This window comes from Zalophus californianus, chromosome 17, assembly GCF_009762305.2.
Source record: "Zalophus californianus isolate mZalCal1 chromosome 17, mZalCal1.pri.v2, whole genome shotgun sequence".
NCBI classification, from domain to species: domain Eukaryota; kingdom Metazoa; phylum Chordata; class Mammalia; order Carnivora; family Otariidae; genus Zalophus; species Zalophus californianus.
In genome coordinates, this window is record NC_045611.1 from 41,830,892 (window position 1) to 41,846,120 (window position 15,229).

A 15,229-nucleotide genomic window follows, 5' to 3' on the forward strand; every position below is an offset into this window, starting at 1 on the left:
AGTCGGTTAAGTGTCCGACTTTTGATTTCGGCTCAGGTCATGATCTCAGGGTCATGAGGTCAGTCCTGCATCAGGCTCAGTGCTGAGCGTGGAGACTGCTTGGGATTCTCTCTCCCTCTCCCTCTGCCCTGCCCCGCGCCTGCCCACTATGTGCATGCACACGCTGTCTCTTAAAGAAAAGAAACCAAGAACTGGGTCCTAGGTAGCAAATGCTTTTTGGATGGACAAATTATTTTTATGCCTCCCATGTGCCGACACCATGCTAGCTTCATGTCAGTTTACTTAATCCTTATAACAACTCTATGAGATATGTACTGTCAACCTTCTTTACCCATGAGGAACAGAGCTTTAGCTATGTTAAATACAGCCAACATCACTCTTGTCTGTCTCCAAAGCCCATCACACTGCCATGACGGAGACTGGTGTCATATATATCATACATAAGCCAATAACAAAAGACAAAAACCAAACACCCATTTATCTTCAGTTTTGTGCTTCATAGGCACTGGAATAATTTGCATTACAATTATTATGTAGCAGGTAATCAGTGCTTATTCAGGGAAGTGAAGATATAAGAATAAGACCCTTCTGGGCCCACAAAAGATACAGATGAGCTCTCCTGATATGCATGACATCATGGCCTTATGTATATAGATGGCACATACCTATCGTTATATGCCCAGACGGCAGGTGCCTAGCCTCATGCCCACAGATGCATGCAACTCTCCTCCTGTGTGTGGATGGTCTGTACCTATCGTCATGTGCTCACATGGTACGCACCCACCCCCGTGCTCACAGACGACATGTGCTATTCTTAAGTGCACAGGTGACATCTTAACTCATGGGATAACGAAGTCTGACATGTGGCGAAGGGCTGTATAATGGACATTCACAGTATTTACTAACTGTTCAAGTTTAAACCATGTCAGATCTTTCTCTTTCAGGCATTGGACACGCTTACAAAAGTTACAGTGTCCTAAAACAACCATTCAGCATCGTAGCCATTATGATTCCAAACAGTGCTTCCAAAGGTAAAATGAGGTATAAGTTTTGCCTTCAGGCATGGGGAGCATATCACATGGGGAAGCACAAATCAGGCAGCCAGAGCAAAGGAGGCTCCATCAGAGTGACCCCAGTGTGATCCGCCATGTGAAGTGGATATTCCTGGATGTGTCTGCTCAGCACTCCTTTTTCCTTTGGGAAGTGCCTCAGCCACTCCCTCCCGAGCTGCCTTGTCAGTGCATCGTGACCTGTTCCTGGCCATTTGGTTATTTCAGGGATGAGCACTTGACCCAGCTGGGCATCGCGATCCCAGAGTCCTTGCCTAAGACTTTTCTAACAGGGACTTAAAAAGAGAGTCGGCTTTTCTTTAGTGACCCAAACTGTGAACATTGAGGCTGTCAGTGACTGGGTGAAGAAAGTTGGTGTGCAAGGAAAAGATCAATGAAACCAATAGGCACACACACACAGACACACAGACACACACACACACACACACACACACACGGACAGAAAGGCAGAGACAGATGTGAAGACATTTGAGTTCTTGGTTCTGATATAGCATGGGTATTTCATGAAGAGGGCCCTAAAATCTTTGACCAAGTCCTTCTTTCTGCTAAGGCTGGGCAGAGATGGTTTGCAGTTATTTCCAATAAAAGGGCCCTTACCAGTACAGAATGGTTGATGATCCCTGTCCTAGTAATGCTAATATACTGCAGTAAATACCTACTGAGAGGCAGACATGTGGCATTGTCTCAATGCTCAAAATATAGATATGGCCCAGATCGCCTGTCAGAGATGGTTAATTTGGTATATTAATTTTTGAGAAACTTTCCAAATATAAATTTATGATAAGTACTTAAGTATTATAAGTACTTAAGATACATTTAAGATACATGCATAAGTTTGCATAGTAAACTTTTATTGATCTGGCTTTCTAAACAATAAGAGATTTGAAATTACCAAATTTTTCCTTACTCTACAGACGCAAGTGAAATAAGATATGGTAACTAGGGGAACTATTCCAAAAAACACATTTTAGGATACACTACATGGGTGCGTACCATGTGAGCACATGAACACCTTTAATATTCAGTGGCTGAATGAATCATCAAAGCTACATGAAGCACAGCTTGACCTTGTTTTGAAGTGTATTTTAGTATCCTATAATTCTATGATATAACTTGTTTATAATTCATGTATGAGCATCATAGTAATAACAGCTACTACTTTTGAGTTCTTACCATGCAGCAAGCAGGTACCATTCTGGGGGCCAAACACACATTGACTCCTTTAACCCCCACAGCAATCCTCTTGGGTAGATACTGTCGTTATCCCTATTTGCAGATGACCGAGAGGTTACATAATTTGCCCAAGGTCACACAACCATTAAGAGGTTAAGCTGTGGAGAGAAGAGCCTGATACTACAGTCCACACCTGTTAGGTAACTAAGATAATCATAGTAGGTCTCAGGTAAGTAGCATAATCAACTAACAAGACATCCTACCTCTCAAGTCCTTTAGAGGGGATTTTAATGTACTACTTGTTTACAAACTCTTTGGATTTGTAGAATATGGATCAGGTATCAGTGAGGCAGAGATCTATGCAGGAAACCTTTCTTATGAGGGTTTAGGTCCCTGTGACTTGGAAGAGAGCAACACGGTGGATTTCCTCAACCCAGAGACAGCCTCGGCGAGGCTCTCCTCATTTCCTTACGGTGAGAGCAAAGCTTTCCAAGGCTTCTTATCCTCTTAGGGTAAAAATCAGAACTCTTCCTGGGCCACAGGCCTTGTTAATTTCACCAGTCTCCACTGGGACACTGGGACACTGCGCCTCACTACTCTGGCCTGACATTTCTCCCATCATAAAACCTTTAGACAAGGCATTTCCTCTGACTGGTACATGCACTTCCATCTGCACTACCTAGGCAAACCCTACTCATCTGTTAGACCTTCCCTGAACCACAGACCACATCTGGTTCCCTTCTTATAATCTCACAGCATCTTGTACTTCTTTTTTGTCGTATTTATGAAAGTGGTAACAGAAAAATTGTGTAATTACTGAATGTCTGTCTCCCTGGCTCTAGGGGCAAGCTTCATGTAGGCAGGGGCTGTGTTTGTCTTGTTCGTTGCTGAATCTCCAGCACTTAGCCCACAGCTTAGCAGGTAGTTAGCACCAAAAAATATTTGTAAACTAAGTAGAAGAATTACCAGCTGCCAGCTGAAGAGGAAATAAATACTTGAGTCTCCTTGGCATTGACCAGACCTGCTGAGTGTGAAGACCTGCCCAGACACAGAGAACGCTAGAGCAGCTTGGCAGAGCGGTCAGCAAGCCAGAGGATAAATGAGTATACCTACAAAACTTTTTTTTTCTATACGACTTTTAAGTGATTGGCAAGTGGTGAGGGCAAAATTATGATTCTGTAAGCAATAAAATACAATCTAGTTTTAACAGTGCTAAAATCTTGATCAAAGAAATTTCAAATCAGAACACTGAAGGCCAAAGTAAAAGAAACAGTGGTTTTGATGGTATTATGTCTTGCTACCAAGTATGTTTCTATGGTTAAGGCTGTTCGCTTTTAGTTGCAGCCCTTTTAATTTTGTTTTATCTTTAGTTTTTGCAAAGGTTTTTATTATCTCTTTGCTGATTCCTCGAAACAATCTTACGCGGAGAACTGGTGCCCTGGCCTGGGCGATGAAGAAATGTTTCCTCTTTCAAAGACTCTTATTTTTTGTACGATAAGAATTGCTAAAGAGGAAGCAATCAAACCTATCGCGCTGGCTCTGTCCTCCACCCAGCGCGCTGCTTCCTGGTTTCAGACGCTTTCAGATCCTCCTGTGGTGTCATTGGATACATAAAACTGGACTGCCATGCGTTTTTTTGAGATCCCATCTCTCAGTCTGTTCACCTGGATGACGCCACACGGGAATCGGTCGCGCAAACCCGATTCGTTTTCCGGTGACAACGAACCACAGTTTGCAGCGTTCACCAATGTGACATCAGTCCTAAGCCTACGCTGGGAAAACGTGGCTCTACCACTTTTCCCGCAAGTTGGCAGCTGCCTTAGCGGCCGTGAGGTCCTGCACCTCCCCCCAGGCTCCGTCGGGCGCCCCGCGTCCCGGGAGGCGCGTGTCGTGGGCCGCTCCGCGGGACGGTCCCTGCGGATGCCCAGGGGGCCTCCCCGAGGACGCGGCGAAACCCCGACGGACTTCGGCGACTGAAAAAAACCACCGCAGGAAGTTGTGCCTCCCAAAGACAGGTGCTGCCTTCGCAAGGCTACAGCTCCCCAACGCCTCCAACTCTCACAGGTCCTTTCTCGCCGCGGGTCTCCCACAGCCCGGAGCCACCGCCCCGCGCCAACCGCCGAGGATGCGGGCGGTGCCAAGAGCCTCGGTCCGCTCCCGCCACACCCGCCGCCCCGCCGCCCCGCCGCGCCGCGCCGCGCCGCGCCTCGGCCACCGCCTCCGCCACGTGCCCGCCTCCCGCAGCCAGGCCGCTCGCGATTGGCTGGCGGCGCCGCCCGTCGCGAGGGGCGGGCGCGTCGCCCTCAGGCCGGCGTTCCTATTGGCCGTGGCGGCGGCGGCGCGCGCGGCCCGGGCGAGGAGGGGAAGCCGGTGGCGGCGGCGGCGGAACGGGCGGAGGCTGCCGGTTTCGTAACCGTCGCTCCTCCTCGCTGACTCGCGGGCTGCGAGGCCTGGGTCCGTCGCGCCGCGCGGGGCCGCTCGGAGTGGAGGCCGCCTGGGGGCGGGCGGGCTGGAGGCGCAGGTAAGGAGGCCGCGGGCGGGCGGGCTGAGGGAAGAGGAGGAGGCCGCGGCGGAGCCGGCCGCTCTCCTGGTTGCCGGCCGGGCCCGAGGAGACCCAGCCCGGCCTGAGGCGGCCGGCTGGCCGGGAAGGCCCCGCGCGGCCCGCGGCGCGGGCGGCGGCCCCGCGCGGCGTCTGATGCAACCTGCTGGCAACACCCGCCGGGGCCGCTGAGCTCATCCCTGGCCGCGGCCCAGCGCCGTGGCGCCACCCGCAGACCCCCGCGCTCTCCCCGGGCGCCCCTCGCCGCCGGCCCGGGACGGGGCGGGGCGGGGGACGAGGTGTGCCCCCTCCGGCACCCGGCCTCTGTTGGAGAAGCGGGCAGTGGTGACAGGCTAGGCGCGTATTGGCCCCTGGGGATACAGGGTGTTCCCCAGAACAGCAGTAGGTGGACCGTCCCTTGCTGTAGTGCCACATCGGATCTTGCCCGCCCCTCCAAGACCGCTCCGTGAGGGGAGGCGAGACTTCGGTTCCGAAGTTAGTAGAGCGTTCAAGTGGGTAGCGAAAGTAGTTGAATTTTAAGTCCGTGACTTTACAGAGCTAATCCTGTGCTTACTTACGGAGCTGTAATTTGAATATCCTGCACTTGACCGCTGAACGAAGCTGGATGAACGTGCAGCTACCACAAGTGGAATAGGAAAGAGAAGGGCCAGAAACGGAGCGCTTCTTTAGCCTGTCGCAGCGAACATAGGAAAATAACTAGCAGAGCGGTCTAGATGAAGAGGATGGAGATGCATGTTTGAGGGGGAAGGATCATCTGTTCTTCCGCGGGGGCTTGTATGTTTTTATTCGTCGGAAGGTTTGATTGTTTGGTTGGCCTGGTGTCTGAGGTTCATGTTGTAATCTGGCACCTTAAAACGTGTCAGTTTCAGAAAGGTTTTCAGGTTAGTGGGTTACACAAAAATTGGTAGTTCTCTTTCTGAGCCTACACTCAGCGAATCCTTACGTGAAGAGATTGCCCTTAAGTTCAGGTAGGATAACGCGACTCCCAAATAAATTTCGGAAAGAAAATACTGTAAGGGCTTGCTTGACCAAGAAATTCTGCATCTTAAAGTTCTTGATACTGAAAAGTTAAAATCTGGTCAGCTATTACCACTTGATCAGTATGGGGGATGAGCTGTTCTTAAAGTGGAGTCTGTTTCTGGGAAAACTTACTATAAACAAGGCTAAGTAATTACAGGATGCCAGTGAGTTGAAGAATTTTTTGATTTCTTGATTCCTGCTTCTGGTGGGTGCACTTGGCTGATTCAGTCATTTTTAATACCTGTCTGAAAAACAGGAGGAAACAAAATTTCATTTTTTCAGAATATCTTTTAAGTTCTCCAGAGCATAACATGACTGTTAGCAGTTGTCTGATCTTGGAGAGGTGGTTTCTTCTGTAGGGATTTAAACAGCACATGGTGAGTCCCTGGTAAAGACAAATAGGACCTCATGGTGCTGAATTTGGTCTTATGGTCTAGGATTGCCTCACCTGATCACAGTAATGGTAAATGGGGGTAGCCACAATTCCAGGTATGTTGTATAGTCTTGGGAGTGAGTGCTTCCACCGGTTCTTGTAGGTACATTGGTCTCCTACCTTTTTGGCTTTCCAGCCCTATCAGTTAAAATTTTTTTTTGAGTATGATTTCCTCATAGGGGTATATTTATAAACAACGTGTGTACTGTTTTATTTTTGTATGTTGTAAATCCTACCAAAGGAAAATTAAAAAGATGATGTTAAAAAAAAGACGAATGTATATTTTCTCCATACTCCAGTGGACCACTCATGTACTCCCCAAAGGGAGGTACCCTTCTTCATGGACCCCCGTGTTGGGTCATGAAGCAAGCAGTGGCAACTAAATAGAAATCCTGCTCATTTGGGTATGTATTGACTTTGCTTACCTTGACATCACGTATAGTAGAGTTGTCAGACCCTGGCAAAACATACCTAAGAACTTGAGGTTATTCATGGGAACACATAACTGGCTAAATAGAAAATAAAGGTTCTTAACTGAGACGAAGAAAAGACCAGACAAGAAATGTTCATTGTATAGACTGGGCACTCGAAGTATCAAGTGGAATTGTATTTTTATTTTCCTGTACACCTTTAAGAAAGACCAAGAACTTAGGGTTGGAAGACTATAATATCTTCCTAACACTCTTGATTTAATTGTGGTTGTTTTAAGAGATGTTAATGCTAGAGAATATCATTTCTATATAGGACATTTATAAAAATAAATGTTTTCTCTTAGCCTCTGAGCCAGTATTGGACAAATATTTCTCCAGCACCACCACTCTATGGCTAGCCCCTGCACTAGATGCTGGGCGTATGGATATGAAGACAAGAGTCCTGCCTCTAGCTTAGTCTACAGGGAGCCACAATATAGAACTGGCATTGACAGAGAAACTAGGGGAACAAATTGGACAGCCACACAAAGAAAAGAGAAAGCATGACCATTTAGGGGATTGGTAGTGGTTCGGTATTACTGAGGTGTGAAGCGTAAGGGAGCAAGGGCTGGAGAGAGAGTGAATACCTTCAGTTTGATGCTGGACACTAGCGCAGGTTTCCGTGCCCCGTTGGTCTGGCGACAGTGGCTGGAGGGTGCACTGCTAAACTGGAGGGACGAGTGCCCCCTGGGGAGATGATGGCAGCCGGAGGTAATTCCGTGGTGGTAGGATGGAGAGGGATGGTGGTTTTAAGTTCTTTTGGGAGGTGGGTGGGTGTACAGATTGGGAGTAACGGAGAAACATCTGTGAATATTTTGGAGTGTAGATGCTCACTGAGGATATATGAGTTAAGAATTTATTTTGTGGGGGGCGCCTGGGTGGCTCAGCTGGTTAAGCGTCTGCCTACGGCTCAGGTCATGATCCCAGGGTCCTGGGATCGAGCCCCGCGTCGGGCTCCGTGTTTGGCGGAGAGCCTGCTTTTCCCTCTCCCTCTGCCTGCCACTCTGCCTATCTGTGCTCTCTCTCTCTCTCAAATGGATAAAATCTTTTTTTTTTTTAATTTTATTTTGGGGAGCATGGGGAGGAGTATTTGGTTGTATATAACGTGGAAAAAAAAGTGACAGGCGGATTAGGAAAATTCTTAACAAGTTTACTTTCCCAAATGAAACTTAAGAGAAGTTTGTTTTACTCATTCTAACCTTTCTGAGTTTTCAGTGTGTTACTGATTTGAATGAACACTACTTGAATTAAGAAATTTGAATTTAAAAAAGTTTACTCAATCAGACGTCTTTCTTAAGATCCATTGTTAGGGCGCCTGGGTGGCTCAGATGGTTAAGCGTCTGCCTTCGGCTCAGGTCATGATCCCAGGGTCCTGGGATCGAGTCCCGCATCGGGCTCCCTGCTCCTTGGGAGCCTGCTTCTCCCTCTGCTTCTCTCTCTCTCTCTCTCTCTCTCTCTCTCTCTCCCCCCGCCCCCCCCCGTCGCTCATGAATAAATAAATAAAATCTTTAAAAAAAAAAAGATCCATTGTTAATCTGCAGCATTGGCTCTCAAACCTCAGTGTCAACAGAATCACTTGGAGGTCCCTCTGAAACAAGACTGCTCAGCCCCATTCCTAGAGCTCCTGATTCTTATGTCCGGGGTAGCCTGAGAATTTGCATTTCTGACAAGTTACCAAATGATGCTGCTGCTGGTCCAGGGACCACACTTTGAGAACTACTGCTCTTCAGTTTTTTTTCCTGCTCCCTGCCTGAATGATTCACATCTAAGGAAACGAGGCACCACCCTGCTTCCTGTGGAATGAACTTTGGTAGTATTTGTCCTCACAGGAGCCAGTCTTTCATTTAGGGTTGAATATCCAGATTTGAAATAAACTAATTTTTTTCCCCATTGTAGGTGCTCAGTATGGAAGGAACAAAAGCATAAATGACAGTGGAAACTGTGAAATGTGTAACTTTGGAGGTAGCTATTTTGCTTGTGTAAAAACACAATTGATAATCTGGAGTTAACTCTCTTGGACCATTTGGCCCTTTGACCCCCCCCCCCCCTTTACTTGGTTTACTCTCCTTAATGGATATTTTTTCACTTAAAACTTACTTCCTTGGCTTTGGTTGAGGAACTTAAATAAAAAAACATTTTTGAATTATTTTTATTATTTCCAAGTTTCCTTGCTTACATTTTTACCAATTTGATAGTTTCTTTGTTTTTCAAGCAATGAGTACATCTTCAAAGTCCCCCCCTACTCTAGTACCCTACCGGAATGAGTCAGGCTGAGGTAAAAGAGCTCTTCCCCATTCCCATATCTTCGGGTACAAAAATGGGCATGAACATCCCTGAATTTGGAGCCTGTATTAAAAGTTTTTAGTGACTTGGGAATAAAAAGCAAAGCATAAAGGGGTAGAAAAGAGTTTTTAGTGACTGAAGTTCATGGTGTATTTTCAGAGTCAGAAGGCATCTTACCATTCTGTATCCCTCATTTGCAGATGGGGAAGTCGAGGCCCAAAGAGGGGAAGAGATAGGTCCAGAGCAAAACCGGGGGAGCCAGAGCCAAGACAAGAATTGACCTGGTTCCTGCTCTGTGCTTTTTGGATCATTGTTCTCTTTGAGCTGTCTCTAGAGATTGGTTAGCTTTAAAGGTTAAAACCATAATTGGTATATGAAAAATTTAAAAAGTTAAATAAGATGACCATGATCATGATGGTTGAGATAATCTCTGGAGAAGTGTTAACGTTTTTAAAAGTCGACTAAAATTCTTATGCTCACTTTACACCAAATAAATAAGCAATAATGTGGGTGGCCACTATTAGTGGTAAGGTGGCCCAAGTTAATACTGAACTGCCACTGTTTAACTGGAAGAAAAAAATAGGCAACATAATAAATTATCCAGGGAGATTGTGAAATGTCCATTATTGAAGATAGACTCTGTGTAGATATCCATCCATGGTTTGGAAGGAAGCTTTCTCTTTTGCTGTACTTTTGGAGTGAGAACAGATGACCCACTAACTCAGGGCTGCATGCATGGCTTTGAAAACAATTGAAAGTAATGATAATACGGACTTTTTAAAAGGAAAGATTTTTAAAAGCAGACCTGGCTAAAGGTTTGGGTGAAGCTACTGGTGTTTACTGAGTTTTTCTCAAAGAGTTGTGAGATGTACTCATTTGAGGCATCATAATTCTGGCTCCAGGTTTTATCCACTGATGTAGGTTTAGCAGTTTTGTGAAAAGAGAACAGGATAGTTATGAACCATAACACTGCTTTCTGAATTTCCAAGAGTGCTATGATTTTGTGGTGGACATGGCTCATTCGCTGAGTCAGTTTGTCTTGAAGTGGCCTCATGATCGGATAGGTATGCTTTTGACACATCTTGAGGCAGCTGTAATGACCTAGTTGGATTGATAGTAAAATCCAAGCATGACTAGTTTCTGAAACTGTGGCTTCATTTCTACGGGCAGCAGTGCAGGAACACTCGAGGGTTGGCATTCCCTCTGAGCCATGTCTCCCTTGTCAAGTGGGTGCCGGCGCGGTCTTTCTGTCTAGCCTCAGCCCTATACTTGCTCTTCCTTGGGTGCATCATTAGGGCTTTTGTTTCTTTCCTTGTGGTTTCAGGTTGCCTGTGTTGAGATGTGTTTATAAATTATGTCAAGAAGGAAAAAAAAAAAAACACTGTTAGAAGCAGCCTGGTGGGATGGGGCAGCACACTGGAGGTCCCAGAGCTCCTAAATCTCTGATCCAAGAAGCTAACTTAAGAAATCTATGTAAACTACTATCTTTGAGGTCATTAAAAACAAAACAAAAGCCCCCGCCCCCCCCCCCCCCCAAAGAAGTCTTTTCAGAATATTCCATAAAGATGTACTCCGGGAGAAAAGTCAAGTCCTTGGTGACTTAGGTCTCTGCATATTGGTGTAAGGAGCATGCAGTGATCCTGATGAGTCGTGGAGATCGGGCACTCTGCCGCAGGATTGTTTTGACCTGAGCCAACAATTGAAACTTTGTCCCCCTTTCTTTGCAGGTGTCTCTTCTATCATAATTGAACTTAGGTTTTATGTGTTTCACCCAAACAGCTCAAATTTCTTTCTGGCAGATTGCCAAGTGCTATTCCTCTCTGCTACCTAATTAGCAGTATTCTTTTGTTTTTCCTTCCATTTTTGATAACAATCACAGACGGGCAGTACCCTCAGGGATGCAGGTGGGCTGAATTTGGCCTTATGGTGCTCCTGTACTAACTTACCTTTCTAAATTAAATGATTTAGACTTCTGAAACATTGGAACAGTTGGCAGTTGCTGTAGACTTTTCTCCGCATAATCAATTAATGTTGGCCTGCTGTTAGGTACATGCAAGTTTAATCTCATTTGATCTTGTCATTTCAAACATTTTAATGCAATTTATTTTTTAACTAGGTGCATGTGAAGATTTCTTGGCAGCTTAGTGTGGAAACCATTGATCACCTTGCCCTCATTTCTGCCTGTTCTGTGTCAGCAAGAGACAGCGCCCAAATGAGCAAGATAGCCCAGCAGAATAGTGCTCCGGGAATAAGTGTTATTCATACTCAGGCTCCTGCCGGTGGCTTACAGCAGGTTCCTCAGCTGGTGCCTGCTGGCCCCGGGGGAGGAGGCAAGGCTGTGGCCCCAAGCAAGCAAAGCAAAAAGAGCTCGCCCATGGATCGCAACAGCGATGAGTATCGTCAGCGCAGAGAGAGGAACAACATGGCTGTGAAAAAGAGCCGGTTGAAAAGCAAGCAGAAAGCACAGGACACGCTGCAGAGAGTGAACCAGCTCAAAGAAGAGAATGAACGGTTGGAAGCAAAAATTAAATTGCTGACTAAGGAATTAAGCGTATTGAAAGATTTGTTTCTTGAGCACGCACACAACCTTGCGGATAATGTGCCACCCCCTAGCACTGAGAATACGACTTCTGACAACGCAGGGCAGTAGACCTCACCCCTCCCAAACCTCACGCCTTGTGACTTGAACGTTAAAGGTGTGACTACGTACGTCACTCGTATCGACGGCCGAACCTTGTCTTGTCCCATTATTCGGAGACCCACTGAAGGCTGTTTTCTAGAATCAGCGCTGAAGAGTTGATTAGCTAAGAATGTTAGCCATGTAATTTGAGTATCTAGTTTTAAATGATACGGATTTTTTTGTGGGGATGAAACAAATTTTTAAGGTATATGGTAAAAAAAAAAAAGCCCTGGACCTTGATATTCTTAATAAATCCTCACTTCCCAAGAAATGCTTCTTTTGTAGGTTGATAAAAGGAATGGGGAATTGGCAGGTCCCGCAGAACGGTCGTGGTTTTATTGGAGATGGTTAATTAGACTAAGAGAAGTTGAATGCCATCTATGTTAATCTATTTGTGGTTTTTTTTCTAAATTATGTATTAAAAATCCTTAGGGCTATAGAAATCAATCACTTTGTAATTTGGAGTGATTTTATGTATAACATAAACCTTGTTTTAGCCTAATTAGTACTGTTCTCCCCTAACAAGTATAAGTTTTTGAGTAGCGGTGCCAGGTTAAGTAAATTCCATTACGTTTTAAAGGCAATATACAGCCAGTGGCTTAAAAATACTAATGATTAGGAGGCAAATAGGTTTCTTAAAAATAAAGGTAAAGCATATTAGAATTATGCTTTCAGGATACCTTTGGGTTATTGGATTGGCATTACTTTGTTTTCTAACAACGAAAAACCCCCAAGAGTTTAGAGAAACTTGTATCTGTAAACTACAATTTTTGTTTCTGTAGATGCTGGTCAAGTAAGTAAATATTTTTAAAATACCATTTTGACAGCCAAGTTAGTAGACAGATGCCTTAACAGTTGACCGATTGGGATTTAGGTAGTTTCTCCTGTGTCCAGATATCTTCAGTGGGGCCATGATTATTAAAGGCAAAAATTTCTTGTGAAGGATCATCTGGCGTTTGATGTTAACCAAGTCATTATTAGAAAAATAATGTCATCAACTCTCTGCTGTCTCCCAAAATAACAGTCTAAGAAAACTTGAAAGCGTAAGGTTTAACCTTTAATTTATTTCACTTAAATACATCTTTTTATATTGTTTTTGTGACGTTTCTTTTTCTAGTTAGTGGGCTCTTCTAGACTTTTGTACCACTGCTTCTGTTTGTTCATTTGTATGCTTTTGTGTCCCATAAATTATTTTAGAAAGAAAATACTGATAAAACTCAGGATATTGACATTTTTGTTGAGACTAAAAAATGGCAGTCGCTAAAGTCGGTGATCGCTAGGGTCTGGTTTATATCAGTGTTGGTGGTTTTGATTGTCCTTGTTGATTTCTTTTTTTTCCTTTTTTTAGCACAATCCTAGCTCAGATTTTTTGGCTTTCGTGTATTTCTGTGTGTGTGTGTCTAGGCTGGTGACAAAAGACTGAGTCACATCTGATTAAAAAGTTTGTGTTACCAGGTATCTTATTTGAACATGGTCACTTAGTTTTTGGCCATATTGTTTCTTACTAGCACCTGGAACAGTGTAACCAGGATGGGACTCAAGTTGCACCCTTGGGTTGGTGCAAAAGTGCGGTCTGGGCAGGTAAAAATACCACCGTGACCTGCAACTCAGCAAAGCCTCTGGGCCTTGGTGACTGGAACCCAGTGTTGTTCCATGAGAGCCACTGTCCCAGGAGGGTTAGCTCCCCGGAGAGCCAGGAGACAGGATCGAGGTTTCTGTTAGGGTCTGATACCAGTTTACTTTGGCTGGAGTATCAGTCTATTTCTAGGTCGATAGGTGTTTTGACTGACTAGGAGGTAACCCGCAGAATCCTACTGAATCTTTCATAGCTGATTGATGTTATATAATTAACCTATTTAGAGGTACAGTTAGGTCACTTGAATCGTTAAGCGCTATAAAGGTGTTAGACATTGTAATCTCTTGTTTACTAAAAAAAAAAAAAAATGTCTTTCAGAAATTGATGTCCCTATGGAATTTATGGTTACCAATTATATTAACTGACTTAACTGTCTTGGAGAAGAAGCTTTAGGGAAATCATCAGGGGTGTGCGCTCGATACTTCAAATCCAAACATAAGATTGAAACTTGAAAAATTGATTCAAGCTTTCCTGTTACCTATGCAAATTGGAACTTTAGCACAAGCCGTCATGTATGCGTAGAACAAAAATGTTAAACCATTGTCTTGACTGTCTTACTGAAGTGTTTGGGAATGAAAGTTTGCAGTTTGATAGATTTATCAGTATCAAATTGAGGGAAACCAGGTGTGGGGAATGGGTAAGTTTAGAGCTCTGGGAATTGTAAGATGACTTTTGTAACTTCTGTTCTGTAGGTTACGTATGCACCGTTAGGGTTTGATCTGCCTTTGCCGGCAGGTCCAGTGGTTTAGGACTAGGCTTTAGTGTAAACGTCTAGCTGCCTCTGAGTCATCCGAGATGGGTGCTTTGTGGATGGGGTTGGCAGCACGTGGGGAGATCAGAACAGCTCTTCTACCATCTGGCCTCTTGCGATGACTGGAATATGAGCTCAGATACTTTGGACATTCTTACTAAGAGGTAGTAAGGTAGTGATAAAATATGACCAGATGTTTGAAATTTAGGTCACAAGTGTGAAATTCTGAAATTTACATAAAAATAGTATGTACAATTTAGTATTTGGTATTAAAAGAAATCAGCCTTTGGTGTTTCTCACCAAAGAGGGCTTGAAACATACCTGGACAACCCAGTTAGCACTCAGAGTGCTTTTTGATGCCTTAGAAATAGGAAGCAATTTTTTGTTTGACAAAAGCTAGGGAGGAGAAAGTCCATTCTAATAGCTGTTAGAGATGCCTCTCAGGAAAAAGTCCTTACCTTGTTCTTTTTGTTCCTGGCTTTCCTCAGTTTGTGAGATTACTCTATTTTTTTAAATATAATTTTATTTCTTTCAATGAATTTGAAATAAAAAACATTGGAATAATGACTGTATTTCCTTGTGGGTTTCTTTCTGTTCGTATCCCGAGGAAGAAGTAGTCCAGATGTGCAAGAGCTCTGAAGAGCAGGCAAATGGTGGCCGTCTCCCCTGCTGTCCCAGCCCAGGGCAGGGGTGAGGGTCGCTGAGGGTGGGGGGGCAGGAGGTGCTTTTGTCCAAGCCTAGATTTCCCTGAATGGATGGGAACGTCATTTCCTCTGAATATAGAGGGCCTCTTCAGTGCTGTTCGTTGTCACGCGGTCTAACCCGGGAATGCGGACGAGGGCGGAGAAGGCAGCAGCGGGCTCGCCTGCTCGGGCGCCTCGTGGCTCAGTGTGTGGCTTCCAGTCACACGGTGGTAGGAGAGATGAGTCCTTGAGGCTTTGAGGCCTCGGGAAGGTCGAAGTAAGGCCTTTCCCCTAGCAGCACAGTTTATAGCGTGTACCTCCTCTTCATTGACGTGATGTTGTAGGGTGTCTCTGCAGATGAACGAGGCAATACTGAATCCATGCTGATTGGAGTGTTTCAAGGGAAGATGTCATTTAGAGACTCTTCTGTGATCTGTCAGCTTTTTTCATGTCTTGGGAAATAGGTTTCT

The 15,229-nt window shown here is 45.0% G+C and overlaps 1 protein-coding gene across 2 annotated transcripts; it reads left to right on the top strand.

Annotated features, from left to right (window-relative positions):
- The first annotated feature begins 4,589 nt into the window (after positions 1–4,589).
- CEBPG (CCAAT enhancer binding protein gamma) lies at positions 4,590–14,641 on the top strand. 2 transcript variants are annotated; one of them, XM_027619291.2, is made up of 2 exons: positions 4,590–4,764; positions 11,126–14,641. In XM_027619291.2, the coding sequence occupies exon 2, from the start codon at positions 11,222–11,224 to the stop codon at positions 11,657–11,659; it is 438 nt and encodes a 145-aa protein (XP_027475092.1). In that variant the 5' UTR covers positions 4,590–4,764; positions 11,126–11,221; the 3' UTR covers positions 11,660–14,641. The 2 variants fall into 2 exon arrangements, with proteins under 2 accessions (XP_027475092.1, XP_027475093.1); XM_027619292.2 differs by lacking the exon at positions 4,590–4,764 and adding an exon at positions 6,061–6,660.
- The last annotated feature ends 588 nt before the right edge of the window (positions 14,642–15,229 follow it).

Bases quoted from the DNA above. Each gene is read 5' to 3' on its own strand.
- CEBPG (XM_027619291.2), top strand. From the start codon at position 11,222: ATGAGCAAGATAGCCCAGCAGAATAGTGCTCCGGGAATAAGTGTTATT.